Genomic DNA, 20,192 nt, shown 5'->3' on the forward strand with positions numbered 1-20,192 from the left:
ACAATTAAAAATGCATAATAGAACAACTACATTTAAACGTCCCTAATTAAAATGTATAATTAACAAGCCCAATAAAAGAGCAAAACGGTTAAAACAACCATCAAGGCATGACATTCAAGTGGCTAGTAGCCATTGATAGCTTTATTCATCAATTTTGGCCAATCCTCTTTTAAACCCATCCAAGTGGCTATAAAATTAGAGGGAAGAATGCTGAGTCAGATGGAGAAAGAGGCTGCCCTGGCATTTGGCAGCTTTTCATGTTCATTTGCTCCATGTGGCAACCTGCCTCCTGGAGGGGAGAGCCAGTTCCAAGCCCATTGCCCCCAGCCCCGTCCCCAAAAGTCCTCATCGTCACTTACGCAGAGACGAAGAAGCTCTTCACTCTCAGTCCAGCAGCCTTCAACTTCTCCTTGGATGGACTGGACTTCTTGTCCTTTTGCTTCGGATCCTGCTCCTCTCCCTGCTGCTCCTCTGAGGTTGGAAACAGAAGGGGCAGGGGAATAAGCAAGCATTGGCCTCACCTCCTTGCTTCAGTGTCAGCCTGATTTGGCCTAAAAAGACCCCCTCCTCTTCCCTGCATCCCACCACAATCTCAGGAGGTTTTCTTTATCTGGTCTGACTTCTGCAGACCAGCTTTAATCTGTGAGCTGCAAGCAGGTCTTGAAATGCTTGACAAGGTAGTTTAGATATGTATTTTTGATGCAGTGTTGCCCCCAGACCTGGGGAGGCTGGAAACAAGCATTCCTAAAGGAGTAAGCATAGGTGTCGTCCCCCCACCTACCTTCCTCTCCCTGCTCTTTCAGAGCCTTGCTCCTTTTCTTCTTCTTCTCCTTTTTCTTCCGGAACCGTGAGCGGATTCCCTTGGGCACCTCAGGCTCCGCCTCCTGATCCACTACGGTTTCTGCCCCAACGTCGGCTTCCACCAAAGTCTCAGCCCCCTCTTTGCTCTCGGTGGAAGCCACAGGCTCTGCTGCTTCAAGAGAATGTTTGGCCAGGACCTCTTCCTCGTGATCCCACAGCCCGTAGCTCTGTCAAAGAGGACAGGCAGGCAGGTAAGTTCAGAAAGGGTTTGGGAAGCAGAAACCAACATCAAGCAGCGGGCCTATTTATTTTATTTACCGTATTTTTCGCTCTATAAGCCGCACCAGACCACAAGACGCACCTAGCTTTTGGAGTAGGAAAACAAGAAAAAAAAAATTCTGAATCTCAGAAGCCAGAAGAGCAAGAGGGATCGCTGCGCAGTGAAAGCAGCAATCCCTCTTGCTGTTCTGGCTTCTGGGATAGCTGCGCAGCCTGCATTCGCTCCATAAGACGCACACACATTTCCCCTTACTTTTTAGGAGGGAAAAAGTGAGTCTTATAGAGCAAAAAATACTGTACTTTATTTACAAACCACTTCATCTAAGCTGTTTACCTAAAATGGCACAAAATAGCCATTAAAGGTTAACAATAAAAACATATTTTAGAAAACAGAAGACATAATAAAATTATAAAAATATAAATAAAATTAATACATTTTAAAAATAAATGTGCACAATAAAATAAAAGTTTTTAGCTACTGCAGCAAACAGTGTAAGGACTGCACCTGCCTAATATCATGCAATGACAACTCCCATCACCCCTGACTATCAGCCCGATGGGAGTTGGAGTCCATTAGCTTCAAGAAGGCACTATGTTGTCCACCCCATAGGACTCAGGTCCCACACTACACTCGACTCCATACCAAGCCTGGTAGAAACAAGCTTTCCCTGCATCTGTTGCTATAGCTACCAGGGACTGCCCAGGTACCACTTTCTGCAACAGGCTACTCCAGGTTCATCCTACAGCTTTCCCAGGTTAGTCAGAGGGGGCTGGCTTCTAGTCAAGAAGTAACTATTTGTATACAAATTGCTTAATAGTTTGGGCCAGTTTACTTGTGGGACATTTTGAATGCTGTCACACTCTAATCTTTTTGCTCCCTGTGGTTGAATTTAATTACAATCATACCTTGGTTGTCAAACGGAATCTGTTCAGGAAGTCCGTTCGACTTCCGAAAACGTTCGACAACCAAGGTGTGACTTCCAATTGGTTGCAGGAGCTTCTTGCACTCAATTGGAAGGTGCGGAAGCCCTGTCAGACATTCGGGTTCTAAAGAACGTTCGCAAACTGGAACACTCATTCCTGGGTTTGCGGCGTTTGGGAGCCAAAACATTTGGCTTCCAAGGTACGACTGTATTGTTGAATGTTTTAAAAAGCCTGGTTTTAACAGTCTTTCATTGACAACTTCAGCGTTTCAAAATAAAACATTTTATTTGTAGATTGCTTCAAGGTTTCATTACAATAAAGCAGCATGCACGTGAAACGGTCTCAAATGGAGGGTCCCAGGCTCCCTCTTACCAGGAGCAAGGACCGGTGGAAGAAGAGAGCCATCAGCTGGATCAGGTCGTACTTGATGTAGTTGTCCGTTTTCTCCAGGCCCAGGATGCGCGGTGCGAAAAAGGGCTTGCTCTCGTAGCGCACCAGGGTGGTATAGCTATTCCAGGGGAAGAAGCCGAACTGGAAGAGGTATTTCACCACCACCATCACCTGTGCGGGGAGATGGCAGAGGAGGATCAGAGCCAGGCTAGCCAGGGGGACGTTCCTGGCACCTCATGGCAGCAGAACAGTTGCAAGGCTTAAGAATGTTTACCACAACGTCACACGCCGCCAGCCACCCAAACCTACACAGATATATATGTCAACAGTCTTTCAGTATAGGTCCAAAAACATCAACCTCCTAGGCTGATGGACATTGGTTTGAACCAAACCAAAATCTGCCCGTTCCTCGCTTGTAAGCACTTCTACTTTCTGTATACAAAAGCCCAGGTACCCTTGTTAACTTGAAACTAATATTGCAGACCAGGGCTGGGGAGCCTCTAGCCCAGTGTTTCCCAGTCTTGGGTCTCCAGCTGTTTTTGGACTACAACTCCCATCATCCCTAGCTAGCAAGACCAGTGGTCAGGGGTGATGGGAATTGTAGTCCGAAAACAGCTTGAAACCAAAGGTGGGGAAACAGTGCTCTAGACCCAGGTTCAAATGTGCCCCCCCCAGCAACCTTTCTATCTGACCCTCAGGACTCTGTCCAGACATGCATCCCTCTCCCAAGGTACTCTGCTCACTGACCTTGCTTGAGTGTTTTTGCCTGGCTGGAATGCATCTTTGAACTCTGATACAGCCTCTCGCTTGCCCTGACAGAGGACAGAGGTGTCTGTGTGTGTGGAAAATGGCTCCACCCACTCTGGCATGTGGCCCCTGGAAGGCTGTCCAGAAGCGAATGCGGCCCTCAGGCTGAAAAAGGTTCCTCATCCTGAACTCACTAGCAGGTTTTGAATAATCATTTACAATTAGCAAAAATTATATAATTTACAAGCTATTTAAAAAAAAAGGAGTGAAAAAGGTAATATGCAGGAAATGATATTATTGTGAAATAAACCAGAGAAGGAGGTTGAGGGAAGTCGGGGAGGAATGGGGAAATTTTGAAATTGTGAAAAATATAAATTGTTATGATGTAATATGGGGGGAAATGGAAAATTAATAAAAAAAAAAAATAGAAAAAGTTTCTCCACCCCTTTTGTGGGCAATTATTAGGAGGAAAGTTTTCATGTTCATCATCTCACTTCTACAAGACAAAGGGGAGTCTCACAAGGATTTTGGGGGCCCCACCTCTGTGTAGACGATGGCTGTCATCCAGAAGCGCTTGCTGGGCCGCGGGATAGACAGCATAGCCCACAGGAAGACCAGGATGGGCAGGACCAGCGAGATGACGGAGGCCGTCACCATGTTGTTGAGGATGATGATGAAGTAGCAGAGCAGGTCTGAGTGTCCGGCCACAAAGTGGTAGCAGGCCAGCAGCAGCTGCAGAAAGCGGTTCTGCGAGTGGTAGAAGCGCTCAGACTCCTCCAGCTCCTCGAAGGAGACGTGCCTGGAAAGCACGAACGGGAGAGAGAGGAGGAGAGAGAGTCAGTCAGGCTGAGCCAAAAGGGAAAGCAGCCCCACCTGTGCTGTGTCTGCCTGCCTCGTCACCTGCCCATAGCCAAAGAGGTAACCCGTTTCTGCCACCCTTGATTAAAACAAACATCTTCCAGATTGTAATACATATATATGCCCACTAACTCTGCATTCTCCCATCTGCAAAATGTATTCCAGTTGGCAAAACTTGCATCAGCTGGCAAATTTATTATTTGCCCAAGTATGGTGCAGGGGTTAACAAGCATTGGCAGTAGGACCTCGGAGACCAGGGTTCAAATCCCCACTTGGCCATGAACCCCCCCTGGGTGAACTTGGGCCTCTCAGCCTAGCCTACCTCTCAGGGTCGTAGTGAGGATACGATGTGAAGGAGGAGGGCCACACATGCTACCTTGAGCTCCTCAGAGGAAAGGTGGGATAGAAAGGTAATAAACACTTACTTTATTTTTGTTTAGGAGCTCAAGAAGCTGCTTTATACCCAACCAGACACTTTGTCCATCCCACTCCAGGCTTCCCTCCAGATGGTTTGGATGACAACTCCCATCAGCCCCAGCATTCTGTGCCTGGAGGATATTGGGGTTGATAGGAGCCCTAGTCCAAAGCAGGTGGAGCATAGTAGATGGGGGAAGGCCAATCGAGCCTATTGTGCCTACTCTGACAGGCAGCAGCTCCCTAGGGTTTCAGATAGGGGCCTTTCCTATCCCTACCTGGAGATGTCCGGAATCAAGCCAGGGACACTTGCCTTTGCTTTACATGATCTACAGCCCTTTCTCCTGAAAGTGATCCATGCAAACAATTTTCATTCTTCCAACCTCCCTGAGCACCTGCCTCATGGGGTGGGGAACCACAGGCCTGGGTGTGTGTGAATGTGGCCATCCAGGCCTCTTTATCTGGTCCCCAGGACTCTCCCCAGACTGAATTCTTCAATGGCCCAGATATACACACTCTCCTTGAGTGCTTTGACTGGCTGGAATGTTTCCTTGAACTGCGATAACAGCTCTTGCTTGCTTGGAAGAAGGACTGAAAGATGTGTAGAAACCTGCAGAAAGGCTGGAAAGTAGCCTACTGCCCAGAGGTAAGAGCCACACCCATTTCTCCACCCACTTTTGCCAATGGCCACGCCCACCACTGACATATGACCCCACCCCTGCGGAAGACTGACTATGAGGAAATGCTGCATCCTTCAGGCTGAGAATGGTTCTCTGCCCCTTCCCTGCCCTATACTCACAAAGCTTTGCATATTTACCCACAAAGCCTTGAGCCAAAATAGGCGAATGGCCCCAGTAGTACCTGCTCAGCAGCAGCTCGCTGGCTGTGCGCGGCCGTGCCTTGGAGCAAGTCAGCAGCTCCTGGGAGTTGCTGGGAGGGAGCCTCACGTCGTCCGGGAAGCCCATGGCAGGGATCTGCTCCTCACTGCCGCTTCGGGTGTCGTAGCCAGTGGTGTTATTGCTAAGCACCTCTGCTCCTTCGCACCCACTGCTTGGGGGCGGGGGGAGAAAGAGGGCAGAAAAAGAAAGTCATGCACCAGCTGCAAAACAGAGCGTATAAATGTCCCCACTTTGTGTTAAATCTTTCTAGGAAAACGCCAACAGACATTAAAAACAATCAGACATAATAAAACAAGAAAAAATACAGGTAAAGGCAACTTTTCTTTAGTTATAGAATACATAATAAAACGGCATATCTGGACAGGCTTAACTTAAACAAAAGTGGGGAAAGGGTTTAGCAGGAGTCAAAAACAGTATAGTGAAAACACTTTAATATTAATATTTGGGAAATAAAAACAAGGCCGATGGGAGTTCTAGTCCAAAGTTGCTGGAAGGTACCATGCTGTGGAAGGTGGACCAATGAAGGGAGACTTGGGGGGGGACCTCAGGTTCAAGCCCCCACCTCCAGAATGGGGCCTTCCTAAATATACTTCATCCCATCTGTTTTAGGCTGTGGTTATAGAAGAGAAGGCAGCCCGTACATGTCCAGGGGCACTCTTCTCTCCACTGTTGAGCCCACCCAATTCCGGTGCACCAAATGTAGGCTGAGGAGCAGCCCCTTGCTTGAATGACATGCCGTTAAGCTCCCACAAACTCCACTTGGGGTGGAGGGAGGGGCCCCACACAGATCCAACATGGGGCTTTGACCTCCCCCCCCCCCGAAGCCCTCTGCCCCTATGCACCTGCCTGGAAGCCATGCTGTCTGGAGACTCTGCCGCCGTACCCGGCAAGGCGGTGTCCTCTGAGGTATTATCTGTTGCTGCTGGTCTGTACAGCCTGTCCAGGACGCTCCTCTGAACCTCGCCCACCTGCAAAGTTTTACATGCCATCACCAAGTGGATCATACCTCACCCCTTTCCTCCCTCCTTCCAAAAGACGCCCCTCCCAAGCCCAGCTGTACCAAGCTAGGCCTACCTGATCCAGCTGTTGCGTGAGGACGAATCTCTCCAGTCCCAACACGGCAGACAGCTGTTCGTGCTCCTTGGTAAAGGCCCGCAGCCACTGTGTGAGCCCATCCACCGTGGCCTGGCACAGCACCCACAGGAAACCCAGAACGTTCAGCACCCGCTGCACCACGTTGCTCTTCTCTGCATAAAAGGAGAGCCTGGATGAAGGAGGCCAAATGTCCATCGAGACCGCCATCTCTGATACCTGCAGTGGGTAACCAGTTTCCCCGACACCATGGTCTCTGGGAAAATATCCCTAACCCAACTACTGCTTCCTAGCAACCAGGGCCGGCCCTACTGTTGGAGAAAGAGCTGCAGCATTTTTGTACACACTGCTTGGCTGGATAACTGCAAAATTCTGAGATGTGCAAATTTCTAAGGCTAAAACTCTATTTTGGTTCAGAACCATTAGGCAGGGTGAGCTTAAAATGCCATTCCTCGTCGCTATAGCAGCAACCAGAGTGGCCATACCATTAGGCAACAGACGCTGAGGGACAATAAATTACAGCAAGGTGCTGGAAGGACAGGACTGTGTGGGTCATGCAGTCTACACTACACTCCTTGTGCTCCCCCCTCCCAAGTTTTCCATTGCACCTGTGAAACAGGAAAATGAATCCTCTGCTGCGGTTCTTGCAGATGAATGTGGCTCAAAGGCAGCCCAGTACACAGGGGGTGCCCTACCTGAGTGTAGTCCCACTGAGCAAGGTACCTGGAGCAGCCTCTTCTTCCTCTTCCTCTTCCTCCTCCTCCTCTTCTTCCCCCTCTTCCTCTTTGCTGCTGGCCCTGTCTGCCATTTCACCTCGCTGGGATTCCCCTTTGGTTAAGTCACCTGCAAGGCACAGATACGGTCACACCCTCCCGCCTGGTCTGGCTACCCCAGTGCTCATCAGAGCCGGGCCTCCTGCCAATGTGGACCAAGAGGGCCAGGCAGCAGGGGTCAACTTGAGAGGGGCCACCTCCGCCCAGCCCAGTCGGAAAGGAGAGGGGAGAGGGCACAGGAAGACCTGCCTTCTGTCTGCTCCACCTTTCGCTGCTCCTTCTCCTGCCGCTGCCGCTCATGCAGTGCAGACTTGGTGTTGGTCACCCAGGCCTGGTAAGCCAGCTGCAAACAAAGCGACAAAATGCATAAACGAGAAAGCAGGAAGGAAGAAAAGGCACGACTCTGAGCTGGAATGCAAGGCAACCTCATATCAATGCAGCCTCCATCAAAAGATGTCCGAGAGGTTGAAGGCGCAACTAAAAGCCACACCAGGTTAATGCTGATGGCAGGCACCCACCAGCACCCCAATGTCTTGGGAGTCATTCAGTGTTCCCTGGCACTTCGCCTTGTAACATATTTCCACTGCGTGTGGTATGTGAAAGAAACGGCTCATCCACACTTCTGCAGAAAACCCAACAGATCCCCCCCCCCAATTCAGCAATAAACAGCGGGTTTTCCCGGGAAAAGCAGAGGGACAAAAGAAGAACTTCTTGGACCCATGTATCTTGGGAGAAACAGAAGTGTGGGTGAACTGAAAGTAGCTTCCCATGAGTACTTTGGGGCATGCACAGAGTGCTCATTAGTGAGTAATTGCAGTTGGAGTGACTCGTGAAGGATGGGAGTGGGGAAAGCCTGCCTCCAGGCAGTGGGGCGAACACATCGCGGGGTGCCTTCTTGTCACCCCCCAGACATGGCACCCAGGGTGCACCGCCCCCCTGCCCCCTCTTGCGACGCCACTGCTTCTGCTCCCAACTTCTCACCTGGAATGCGCTCTGTTTCGGGGGCTTCTGATCCTCCAAGACCGACTCCTCATCCTCCTCACTGTCCGTCTCAAACAAGAAATAATCTCCCGAGTGCAGCACTGGAATCCAAAAAGACCCCACCATTAGGAAGTTCCCTTGTTTGCCCCCCACCCTGCAGACATGCAGAAAAAGAGCCCAAGAGCCCAAGTGCGACTTAAAAGACAGCTAAAAGAAGGGCACATAGAGAGGAGAACCGGTTCATTGCCCCTAGTAAAAAAGGCAAGAAGGAGGGAGCATGCAAAGAGCCTGCCTGGCTTTGGATTGGCGAATGGGAGCTCTGGTTACAATCCTGCTTTGCTGGGGGCTGAACATTGGGTCCACCAAAGGCCAATGATCTGGTCTCATGCCGAGACAGGCACTACCTCCCTATAACAGAACAGGGAACAGATTGGCTCAGTGACACAAGCCTGGTCTGCCCCAATGCCACCAGGGGCGCCAGAGCATCCTCTGGAAGCAGAGATCAGGATGCAAACACTGGACAAGAGATCCTGGAAAGGGTCAGCTACTTTCAGGTCATCTGCAGAGGCCTTTCATCAAGTGAGGGGAGTAGGAGTGGCCTTTCTCAGTGCAACACTCTGAAATGTGCTTCCAAGCTCCATGCACCTGCTGCATGGCCTTATGAGCTGAAGGCATTAGGTAAAAAAACACATTTTTTTAATCTGCCCAGGCTTTTGAATTTGGGTTTGCATTACTTCATGAAGTCATGTTTTATACCAGGGGTGGCTATCTGTTTTTGGCTCAAGAGCTGCAGTCACCTGCAGGCTAATGGTGAGTATGGTTAAAAAAATGGTGAGTATGGTAAAAAAAAATGGTGAGTATGGTTAAAAAAATAGGACACAAAGTGCAGAGCAGCTGAGCAGGGAGGCTATTCTACACCAGGTTCCTGGGGTAGACAGAGAGTTGAAATCTCTGTCTGCTCTGGTGCCATGCCATTCCTGCTGCCACGGCCAAAATTATTTGAAGGGACTTGAAGAACCAGGAAAATTTCCTTTTCAGTGGAGAGGAACTCTGGCCCCTGGGCCCACAAAATAGCCACCTCTGTTTTCTGCTGCCGTTAGCTTTTGGGATTTCATGCTTTATACAGGTTTCTACCTAGTTTTAGCAATCATATCAACCATATGTTTATTCCTTTGTGTTAGTTTTTGGTTTGCAAGCCATCTTGAAAAAAGGTGGGGATTACAAATTATATTATTATTATTATTATTATTATTATTATTATTATTATTATTATTATTATTTAGATTTATATACCATACTTCATCATTAGATCTCAGGGCAGTTCACAAAACGTAACACACACACACACATACACACAAGCCTTGCTCCCTCCTCTTCGCTTTCGTTATATGCTGGCCCCCCATTGCAATGAAATCAAAATACAACTCCACAACTCTCACACTACATTTTCTTGGGTGGCTGCAATTATAAAGTGCAGATACCCACAGAAGAATCAAGGAGGGGGACAGCAGCTTGTGGCAGCGATTCCCATTCTGAAGAGGGCTGACAAGCCAGGAGGGAGCAGGAATTTGGGTGCTTCAACACGACAACAACACGGGCAGCACACACTGCTGCTGCTACTACTACTAGTCCTGGGTTGCTTGGTTCATGCGGACGTTACCACTGTAATGCCCCCTCGTCCCTACAGTGCGTCTGTCCACCCTAGAGGGAGCAGCTACTTCCTTGCTGGAAAGCAGAGCAGGCGATTCTGGGCTCCCCTCTACTGAGCGCGGTCCTCCTTGTTGCAGCGAGCAAGGAAAAAAGCAGAAAAGGTCATCCTGAACCATTGTGCACTTGGGTGGTGAAATGATGGCATGGTCTGCTAACAGCCACTGCACAAGCGTGTGATGTTCTTCTCTGGCACTTGTTCATGCAAACGCTGCCGCTGATCTGAACCACTCTGCACATAAGGTGACGTGCCTGCCCAAATGTCCTGGGACGAAATGCAGGAAGCTGACTTATGCTGAGGAAGCCCACTGGTCCATCGAGCTCAGTATCGCTTAGACTGCCGGGAAGCGGCTCCCCAGCTTTTACCAAAGGGGTCTTCCCCTTTCTTATTGTCTTCCCCACCCGTGCAAAGCATGTGCTCTTCTCCCCCCCAAGCTACGAGCCATGTGCAATGGAGGACGGGGTGTGCATTTTCTGTCCACAGTGCATAAACATCTCTCAGATTTCGGCAGGACTTGTGCAGGAAAATATTCCAGCGGATTTTGTCAGGTGTGTCCATTTCTCACTGTGCAGGTCTTGATACCTCTTCCTTGGGAAGCTGCTTTACACAGAATCAGACCATGGGCTCCACCTAGCTCGGTATTGTCTACACTGGGATGCTGGGATTTGAACCCGACACCTTTGGCATGCAGCACAAATGCTCTGCCACTGGGCTACAGTCCCTCCCGTTCCTCAGTTCAGCAGCCCTTTGCAGATGGAAAATTTGTTGCTTTCATACCTAACAACTGCAAGTAATCCTGGTGTTTTTATAGTTCCTATCTATCTATCTATCTATCTATCTATCTATCTATCATCTATCTATCTATGGATATTTGTAGGTGTGTCGTTGATTTATTTTGTGGTTTTATCTTTTATTGTACGTCACACCCTAGCATCCTTTAGGAGAGAGGGTAGTTCAGGAATTCAGCAAAATACATAAAAGCATTAGCTGGTCCTGGACTTTGGAAAGGGAAGCCTGACCACTGGGAGAACCCAAAAACCTTGGAAACCACAAAGCTGGGGAGAATAACCGAATATCCATAAAGGTTCAAGGAATCTTGAGATTTTTTCTTTTTCTTTTGCACAATCTTCTGGCAGAGGGATGCTTGCACCTATGGTGTTTCTTGGGCAGGGTTAGGAACATAAGATATAAGCTGCTTTATATGGAATCAGAGCATTGGTCTACCCGGCTCAGTATTGTCTGCACTGACTGGCAGCAGCTCTCCAGGGTTTTAGGCAGGGGACATTCCCTGGAGATGCCAGGACCTTCTGTATGAAAAGCAGGTGCTCTACAACTGAGCTACAGTTCCCTTTCATGGTGAAGAGAACCGGGGGAGAAAGATCTGAGAAACCCAGAGAAGTATCAAGTCAGTGCAGAGCAGAGCATGCACGAGAGGGGGCTGGACAAGGAGCCCACAGAGGAATGAGAGAGAGAGAAAACCCAGATGAGAGGCGTGCAGAATGGAAGTGCTAGAAACCAACCGCCTGGGTGGGTTTGCGTTAGTGATGACCCCCCACCAGCAGAGTTAGAGGTGCCTTAGAGCAAGATGAGGTGATGTTAGGATGCCCATCGAGCCCTTCCAGACCAGGCCTGGGCAGTACCTGTGGCATGATCCAGCCAGGGGCGCCACCACTGCTTCCTCTGGCGGGAAGCCTCCTTCTTGGTCCCTGCCTCTGTGGAACAGGGCACAAGGAAGCATGAGGGACGGGCCAAGGACCCCCACCCTGCGTGTTGCTGCCAGCTCAGACGAGGGCAGCTGGCGACCTCTGAAGGCAAAGAAATGCTCTCCTCTGAACCCACAAGGCTAGGCAGGGGCAGGAGGGCAGACTTGGCCAGGGTAAGATGGGCAGCCCCTAATGCTGCTCAAGAACGCAGGCAAGCAGAAGCCGGTCAGCCTCAGTGGGGTCCCATCAGTCCCAAGTGCAGTACGGAAGAGGCCCACCACACAGGGCTGTTGGGGAGCACTGCAGGGGGTTCTACTAGATGACCCTCAGGGTCCCTTCTATGATAGGGTATGACAATTCTATGATAGGGTATGAACAGTAAAGATAATACTGCACTTTGAAAATTCAGTGTCAAAATGTGACACTGTAGTTAGAGGATGAGAAAGACACTTTGCTGGAGGAGCAATGTTGAGAGAGAAACCAAGAACTGTAAGACATACAGTCCAGTCCCCCATCTAGCCTCCATTCCTAAACCCCGGCATTTGGGTGTTGAAAATTATGTTGCCTCCAAAAGAAGAAGAAGAAGAAGAGTTTGGATTTGATATCCCGCCTTTCACTCCCTTTAAGGAGTCTCAAAGCGGCTAACATTCTCCTTTCCCTTCCTCCCCCACAACAAACACTCTGTGAGGTGAGTGGGGCTGAGAGACTTCAGAGAAGTGTGACTGGCCCAAGGTCACCCAGCAGCTGCATGTGGAGGAGCGGAGACGCGAACCCGGTTCCCCAGATTAGGAGTCTACCACTCTTAACCACTACACCACACTGGAGCCCACCTGACTGAGGATGAAATACTATTTGTATTAATTAGGGAATATCCTGTGGCAGTGAACAGGTTGGCAATGTGTCTGTGGGAAGATGAAGGCTCCACACAGTCATGGAAGGTCACAGGGAAACCAGGGTCAAACTGGGTGTCTAACATGAGTGTGCAGGCCAGAGAGGGCCCCAATTGACAAGGGATGGGGGTCAGGAGTTCAAAACCAGAAGAGTTCTCTTGCAAGGCTTCCAGCACTTTGAAAGCAGACCCCCACCCCATACTCCCAGCCCCAGAATCTACTTCGTACCTGGGCTCTCTGTCTCCAGGGTCTCTTCTGAGTCAGCTGCAGTCTGTCCCTGGTGGTACTTTTCTTGCTTGGCCCGGATCCGCTCCATCCTGCAGGCACGTGGCAATTTCAGGAGTGTGGCCCATTGTGCCCCCTCTGTCTGGTTTCCCACCCCCTATGTCTAGGTCCCATGTGATCAGAAAAGCAAGGGAGGACACCCATGTCTCAGCCCTGTTATGTCCGTTCTCCAAAATCTCTGGTCATCCCCAAGTCACTTGTGCCAGGGATCTGATCCACTCCATCTTACACAATGTTATCAAGCTCCATCCTAGGAACTTCTGCACCCCACCCCCCATTTCTGCCTTCAGATAACTTCTGGGAAAGCCAGTTGCCCAGCATCTAGTAAACAAAAATGCCCCCATTGGCGCCCCGGAAATGACTGCGTTGCACCAATGCTATCTGCTGCGTAGGACTGGTTCTTAGAGTTTGACGAGAGAACAGAGAGCCTGAAATAAGCAGCCCGTGGCTGGCAGGCAAAACGTGCAATTGTTCCATCAGGAGAGTGTCCTCTTTCCTAAGCATGTTTCTTGCACTGGGTGATCAAGTACTTCAGGCAAAGGCATCTAAGACCCCTTGTGCCAAGGGAAGCTTCCTAAAAAGCCTAATTGCTGCTGGATGGGTGGGGGCAGGAGAGGAGGGGGAGCTGGGTGGAAAGGAGGAGGCACTTGGCTTCACACCATCCCTGGTCCCAGGGCTCCAGAGCGAGGGGGTAAAACTCTTGTCTCTTGTTCCACACCTCCCAGCTGTATGAAATTCCTTGATGCCCGAGAACTGGGCTAGAAGCTGCTGAGGACTAGCATGCCCCAAGCTGCTGAACCAAGAAGACGCTTCTCCGCTCTCCCCACCCACAAAACTCACTGGCGCTTGAGCTGCACTAAGGACTTCTTTTCCGCCTGGTGGTGGAAGCTCATGCTCTTGATCATTCTGGCCTTGAAGAGAGCACAGCCCCTGTGGAGGAGAGACAAAGCGGTGGAGAATGGTTGGAGGAGACCCTCCCTTTGAGGTCACGGCTGGCACCAACAACCCTTTCTTTCCAGCACCAGCCTAAATTTTTGCATTTTACTGCAACTCAGAGACATCCAGTGAAGCTGAACGTTGGAAGATACAAGACGGATAAAAGAAAGTTCTTCTTCAAGCAGTGCATTGTTAAACTGTGGAACTCACTTCCACAGGAAGCAGTGCTGGCCAGCAACTTAGATGGCTTTAAAGGAGAAGACAAATTCATGGAGGCTTTAAAGGAGAAGACAAATTCATGGAGGAGAAAACTACTAGCCACAATGGCTATTTTTCTACCTCCACTGTCAAAGGCAATAATGCTTCTGGAAACCACAGGAGGGGAGAGTCCTGCTCTTGTGCTTTCTGCAGGGTTTCCCCACAGGCATCTGGTTGGCCACTGTGAGAACAGGATGCTGGATCACATGGTCCATTGGCCTGATCTAGCAGGCTCTCCTTGCATTCTTAGCTCCTCCCAGGCACCCTGCAGCACTGGGGAGCAGGAAGGACACAGCTCTCAGATCAAGCCCACAGTTTTGCTGGTGACCCTCCAAACTGTGTGCCAGATTCCCCCTTGCCCCAGCCCTTCCCCACCCACCTGGAGGCTTGCAAGGCAGAGGCCTGGAGATCCGCCACCACATGCTGGAAATAGTAGCTGAGGAAGGCCCTGCGCTGGAGGAGCAGGAAGAAGAAGCAGATGCTGTCCCAGATGATGCCAGCTTCTTCCACGGGCAGCGAACAGTCCTGGTTCTTGTCCACATCCTTGGCTGGCAAAGAAGAGGGAAGGGGTGGCTCAGCACACAGGACCTTTTTTGGCACATAGCAACAGAGGACAGAGGGGTTGGATCCTCCCACTCCCGGCCTGAGGCGGCCAACAGGATCCTCCCTGCCACACACCCACACCCACTGATCTGTGGGAAACGTGGTTTGCTCCTCACTGTATTTTGGCTCTCCTAAATGGGAAGCCATGCTTCCCAAACCAGGAATGGGCCTCTGGCAAAGAAATGGCTCCCATGCTCTCTCCCTGCTCCCACTTGCATCTTTATAGCATGAGCTGAGGAGGTTGGAGCCACTTCTTTGCATTTTAGCCAAATCAGAAGCACAGCAGAATGCAAAAGTGGGCCCTCAAGTCTAGACTGTGTGAGATTTATTGTGAGGAAGGGCTGTGGCTCAGTGGGAGAGCAGCTGCTTTGCATGTAGAAGGTCCCAGGTTCAGTCTACAGCATTTCCACGAAAGGCTAGACAGGACTGAGAAAGTGGGTAGCATTTGGGCCAGGATCACGTATCTCCCAGGAGGCAAATTCCACATCCTGGCAGCTGCAACCAAAAGGGCTCTCTTCTAGCTGCCCTCCTGTCTTACCACAGCTGACCATTGGACTGAAAGGAAGGAAAACTTTTGGAGTGGAAAATAGGTCTTGTGCAAGTTCATATGAGATAAACTGCAACAGGCAGTATATAAATAAACAAATTAACTATCTATTTTGGGAAGCTGTTGGCTTGTTGGCTCTGAATTTGGGCCCCTCTTAAAAGATTGTAGCTAAATTTTTCACAATGGTCCCTAAGTGGATTTGGATACCACTGGAGGCCATTTTTAACAGAACTTTCCCAAACTGCACTGATTTTAACCTCTGATTACAAAACTGCAGTTTTTCTTTCTTTTCACAAAATTCACAAGCAACTCCAGGTACAAGGGGACTAGTGCTTCAATCAATCAATCAATCAATCTGAAAGGGATGCAATTCGTAAGGGATTCAGGAAGTTTAGCATGCCAGACTTTCAGCTGACCCCCAATACTCCAGCCCACTTTACTTCAGCCCACCTTTTCCAGTTCTGTACTCCCCCTCCCCACCAGCCCTAATACAGGAAGAAGTTGTGATGAAACCCAGAAATGAGAGTGGGAGGCACCCTTGCTGTCAACCACCACCTCCCATAGCAAATACTCACGGTCGTAGTAACCCTTGACGGTGCAGGCCAGGCTGAAGAGCTGGATCACCCAGCAGAAGTTGTTTTGCATTTGCTGGACAAAGACACAGGACAGGAGCTAAGAGGAAAGAATCGCATAAAGGGGTGCATAAACATGAAGGAACACAGAAAGAGCTGTGTGCATTCCAATCTGAAATTCAGATACACTACTGAGAAAATCTGGATAGGTCAGGCAACCCCAGCTGCACACACACGTCCCCGAACCCAACCTATTCTGCATGCGTAGTTTAACCTGCTTCTGCGGATCACAGTGAAGGGCAAGAAGCTGGGCAGAGAACCAAAGAAACTCTGCTCCCCATGCCACCCCAATAGCACAAGGGTGTCCTGCCCCTACCGCAAGCATGTTCTTGGCAACGATGACGGTCACGTTGTAGAGAATCAGGCAGTCCCACAGCATCAGCCGGGCTCTGAGGGGCCGGCGCAGCATGGCGGTGCCACAGAGCAGCAGGTAGAAGCAGGCCATCAGGTATCCCAGGCCAAAGACGCTGATGCGGTTGGCGCCTGCGACAAAGACGATGACCAGCACGAACCAAAAGAGGTAGCGGAACACACACACCTTCAGCATGTCAAGGTAAGACCTGGTGAGAAAGAGATGGGGGGGGGGAGGAAATACTTAAGAAGAGGCATGCTAGATCAGACCAAGAAAGCAGAGGACCAAATGACCTCAGGATCCCTGCCAACTCTACCATTCTGTGATTCCCAGTCACTGGCATTCAGAGGCCTACTGCTTCCAACAATGGAGACAGAATGTAGCCATCATGGCAGGCGGCCACTGATAACCTTATCCCTCAGGAATTTCTCTACTCCAAAACCCATCCAAGTTGGTGGCTCTCATGACCTCTTCCAAGAAGTGAATTTCACAAGTTAACTAGGCCCTGTGTGAAGAAGTGCTTCCTTTTGGCTCCACCATGCCCTGATTGCTGGAGACAGGTGGAGCACACAAGCTCTCTGTCTCACCTGCAGTTAACAAAGTTGGGCACAGGGTTTGGCTTCTCCTGTAGTGACTCAAGCTGCTCCTTGTTGTCACCAGCCAGTTGCACCCACTCTTCGGTCTGCTCGTCCACAAAGACCTTCCATTGCCGTGAGGCACAAAGTAAGAGGAGGAAGTCACCTATGAAAAGCAAGGCGGGTTAAAAATAAATAAATTCAGGCCACGCACCCAGTGAGAAGGGTCGTGGGGTTAAGCAACAGGGGCATGATTGGCAGAGGCACCTGACTTTTTGGAAATGGAACAGGGCCCAGGAATCTCTCACGTCCTTTCCCAGGGGCTGCACCCAACACTCGTCCCTCCTTCTAAATGCTGCAGCTCACTAGTCCAGGATGAGTCCAAGGGAGTCTGTGGCCTGCTAGGCATCCTTGGACTCCAGCTCCCATCAGCCCCAGCCAGCATGGTCAGGGATGATGGGAGTTGTAGTCCAACAGCACCCAGAAAGTGACAGGTTTTCCCAGCTCATTTACGGGAGCTGTTCCTGGTGCTGAATCCCAGTCGCTCTCAGACTCAAGATTCAATTGGCCATGCAGAGTAATGGGGCAAAGACTCCCACAGTGGCCCCAGGAAAGACTGGGTGTTGAATGCCGCAAGACCTCGCTTTGCCGGGCTCACTCCGCCACTGCCTGCCACAGGGGAGGGTCGAAATGGCACAAGGGCAGTTTCACAGTACTCACTCATGAGATTGATGGAGTTGGGCTTCATGTAGAAGTCTGGGAAGTACATCCACTTGATGAGAACAGAGTTGATGGGGATAGCATGGCTCCACCTCCAGGGGTAGTCTAAGGGAGGTAAGAGGGGTGAAAACGCTGGCAAGTAGCAAAGGGCGCCTGCATAGGCACCTCCGTCTTCCCCAAACCCCCCGCCTGCAGAATGGGGTACAGAGGCAGAATGATCTCTCTGCGAGAGATTGCCACCCACTCTTGGAAGAAGGCTTGTCCTTCTAGACCTCCAAGGGGCCCCAAATTGTCACTCACCGATACAGAGTACTGGAGGGATACCAACGCACAGGAGGTATTGAAAGAGCAGGAAGAACGCCAGGAAGAGACAGTACTTGGGCCAGAGCCTGGCAATGGCATGTCGCCGACGGCGCGTCAGGATGACGACCAACCAGCAGCCGTGAAAGATCACCATGAAGTTCATGCGCTGGCCAATCACATTCACCGTCATCAGGAAGCAGATCTGGATAGGTGGGGAAAGAGGAGAGAAGGGAATTCGTAAGACAGTGGCTTTGGTAATGGGGTCTCAGACAAGAAATGCGGGAACAGGGAGCCTGGAATAAAGCTCTTGTCCCAAAATTTGTGTGTCTGGGGTATGTGTGTGACACCTCCTTCCAAGTTCAGATAAGATATAATTATATATTTTATGGCTTCAACCCACCCTGGAACCTTGTGGAGAAGGATGGGTGAGAAATCCAATAAAATAAATAACTACTAGGCTAAAACAAATTAACTATTAGGTTAAATATGTTGCAAAAGTCTCCTTGGACTATTGATGAAGGCTGGCATACTAATTTATAAAATAAAATAAAATAAAATAAAATAAGTAACCAGATTTTGCCACCGACTGGCAGATGATGCTTTCAATATTGCCCCACCACTCTGATTTCCAAGCCATGCAGATAATCAAGACCTGTCAATACGCCCTCTGCCCTCTCACCTCTAGGCCAAACTTGTAATAGAAGTAGTTGACAAAGTATTTGATGCAGTTTAGCAGGCCTTTATCCAGGTTCTGACGGGTTGCAGTCTCAAAGACTGTCTGGGTGACCGGAGGCACCAGCTGGTGTTGCTTACGGTAGTATTCCTGGCACCGGTAGACAATGGCCTCGAAGACCAGCAGAACCAGCACTTGCAAATGGTTCTGGAGAAGAGAGAGACACACAGAGAGAAAAGAGATAGCAGAGTCTAGTGACTGAGGTGGAGAGAAGAGAACGAGGCTGCAAAATAACAAACTTCCTAAGCTGGGATTCCAAAATGCCACCTTCCTGGGTTAGGATTGTGGGTGGATGCTGAGGAACAGTTAAAATGATTAAATCACCCAGGTAGTGTGTGGATATGAAGGTTCTAAGCCACCACAGGAACAAAAACAACATAAGCACCACTGCTACTGACCATTGCCTTGACTCATCCCACATTTTCACAGAAGGAACTGAAAAAATGGTTTCCCACCTCTAGTTTAAGTACTAAATTTCATATCTGTAAAATGTCCTGAAGGGCTTTTCATGACGAAGGGCAGCATAGAAATTTATTGTATGAATGAAAATCCACCACTGTGGCAATGAAGCCAAAAAACATGACTGGGTTATATCAAAATGGTTGCCAACCTTCCTTCTAGATACAGCTTCCCCTTCCCAAATAGCAGATCTTCCCAAATCATAGCAGATGCCAGGAGCGGAAAGAGTCGGAGGCACTAAGAGAGCTGGTGTGGTCTAATGATCAGTGTTGGACTAGGATCTGGGAGACCAGGGTTTGAATCCTCACTCACCATGAAGCTGACTTGGTGACCTGTCTCTCTGAACCTAATCTACTTCCCAGGGCCATTGGAAGGATAAAACAGGGAGGGGAAGAATCATGTACCTTGAGCTTCTTGGAGGAATGTAATAAATAAATAAGATGGTTTGGCCACTCACCTGGATGTAACCCAGGTTGGGGTACTCCTTTCTGATCCCAAACCAGTTCGCTGGGTCGACAGGATGCTGGTAGAGTGTTGAGTTGCCAATCTCCTCTGGCTGCAGATTGGTGTTGTTGGGCTGAGGCTACAGAGCAAGCAAAGATTATATCATTATATAATATGATACAAGAGATCAAAATTGGGATATTATATTCCTTCTAGTGTTGCAAGGAAAGAAAAAGCCCCCAAGATGGTGGGGGAGAACGCCTGACCCAAATCTCATTGGTCTGGAACAGAACAAAAATAAGAAATTTGCGGGATGACTGAATGTCAGTTTTCCACTGCCACCCCAAACACACACCCAGAGACAGGTTTTGGAGCCCATCTCCCATACCTCTGTGCAGTTGTAGGAATAATCTTCTGGGTTGACAATCTTCAGCTGATAAAGCATCTTGCAAACAATGATAATGCAGACCCAGATGGTGGAGAGGCACGAGGCCATGTGGCTGAAGCGGCAGTAGGGGATGGCAAAGGCCCACAGCACCATCAGCACGAAGTTCATCACCGACACCTAGATGGGAGGAGAGAAGCAGAGGGTGGAGACTTGCAGGAGTGGAGTGGCTGTATGGCTACATACACACCAGACATTTAAAGTACTGTATAGTTGTATCCTGGAAGTTGAAAATAATCCATTCTGGAAGTCTGTTCGACTTCCAAAATGTTCGGAAACCAAAGCGTAGCTTCTAATTGGCTGCAGGAAGCTCCTGCAGCCAATCGGAAGCTGCAGAAGTTGCATCGGATGTTTGGCTTCCCAAAAAAGTTCGGAAACCAGAACACTCACTTCCGGGTTTCAATTGTTTGGGAGCCGATTTTTTCGACAACTAAGGCATTC

The 20,192-nt window shown here is 49.6% G+C and overlaps 1 protein-coding gene across 1 annotated transcript in view; it reads right to left on the reverse strand.

Moving 5' to 3' along the window:
* Positions 1-20,192, reverse strand: part of PIEZO1 (piezo type mechanosensitive ion channel component 1 (Er blood group)) — a 122,847-nt gene that overhangs the window by 9,500 nt on the left and 93,155 nt on the right. Inside the window, exons 19-41 of the mRNA XM_082229234.1 lie at positions 19,695-19,871; positions 19,320-19,445; positions 18,350-18,550; positions 17,668-17,872; positions 17,368-17,472; positions 16,660-16,813; positions 16,037-16,280; positions 15,664-15,760; positions 14,318-14,486; positions 13,585-13,674; positions 12,688-12,776; positions 11,507-11,578; positions 9,819-9,935; positions 8,159-8,259; positions 7,415-7,520; positions 7,128-7,247; positions 6,387-6,559; positions 6,159-6,280; positions 5,275-5,460; positions 3,682-3,940; positions 2,377-2,565; positions 782-1,028; positions 360-471 (exon numbers count right to left, since the gene is read on the reverse strand). Coding sequence (XP_082085360.1) covers positions 360-471; positions 782-1,028; positions 2,377-2,565; positions 3,682-3,940; positions 5,275-5,460; positions 6,159-6,280; positions 6,387-6,559; positions 7,128-7,247; positions 7,415-7,520; positions 8,159-8,259; positions 9,819-9,935; positions 11,507-11,578; positions 12,688-12,776; positions 13,585-13,674; positions 14,318-14,486; positions 15,664-15,760; positions 16,037-16,280; positions 16,660-16,813; positions 17,368-17,472; positions 17,668-17,872; positions 18,350-18,550; positions 19,320-19,445; positions 19,695-19,871 — 3,461 coding nt within the window. The remainder of the gene's footprint in view (positions 1-359; positions 472-781; positions 1,029-2,376; positions 2,566-3,681; positions 3,941-5,274; positions 5,461-6,158; positions 6,281-6,386; positions 6,560-7,127; positions 7,248-7,414; positions 7,521-8,158; positions 8,260-9,818; positions 9,936-11,506; positions 11,579-12,687; positions 12,777-13,584; positions 13,675-14,317; positions 14,487-15,663; positions 15,761-16,036; positions 16,281-16,659; positions 16,814-17,367; positions 17,473-17,667; positions 17,873-18,349; positions 18,551-19,319; positions 19,446-19,694; positions 19,872-20,192) is intronic.

Source organism: Podarcis vaucheri, assembly GCF_965113315.1.
Source record: "Podarcis vaucheri genome assembly, chromosome: 7".
In the NCBI taxonomy this organism is placed as follows: Eukaryota; Metazoa; Chordata; class Lepidosauria; order Squamata; family Lacertidae; genus Podarcis; species Podarcis vaucheri.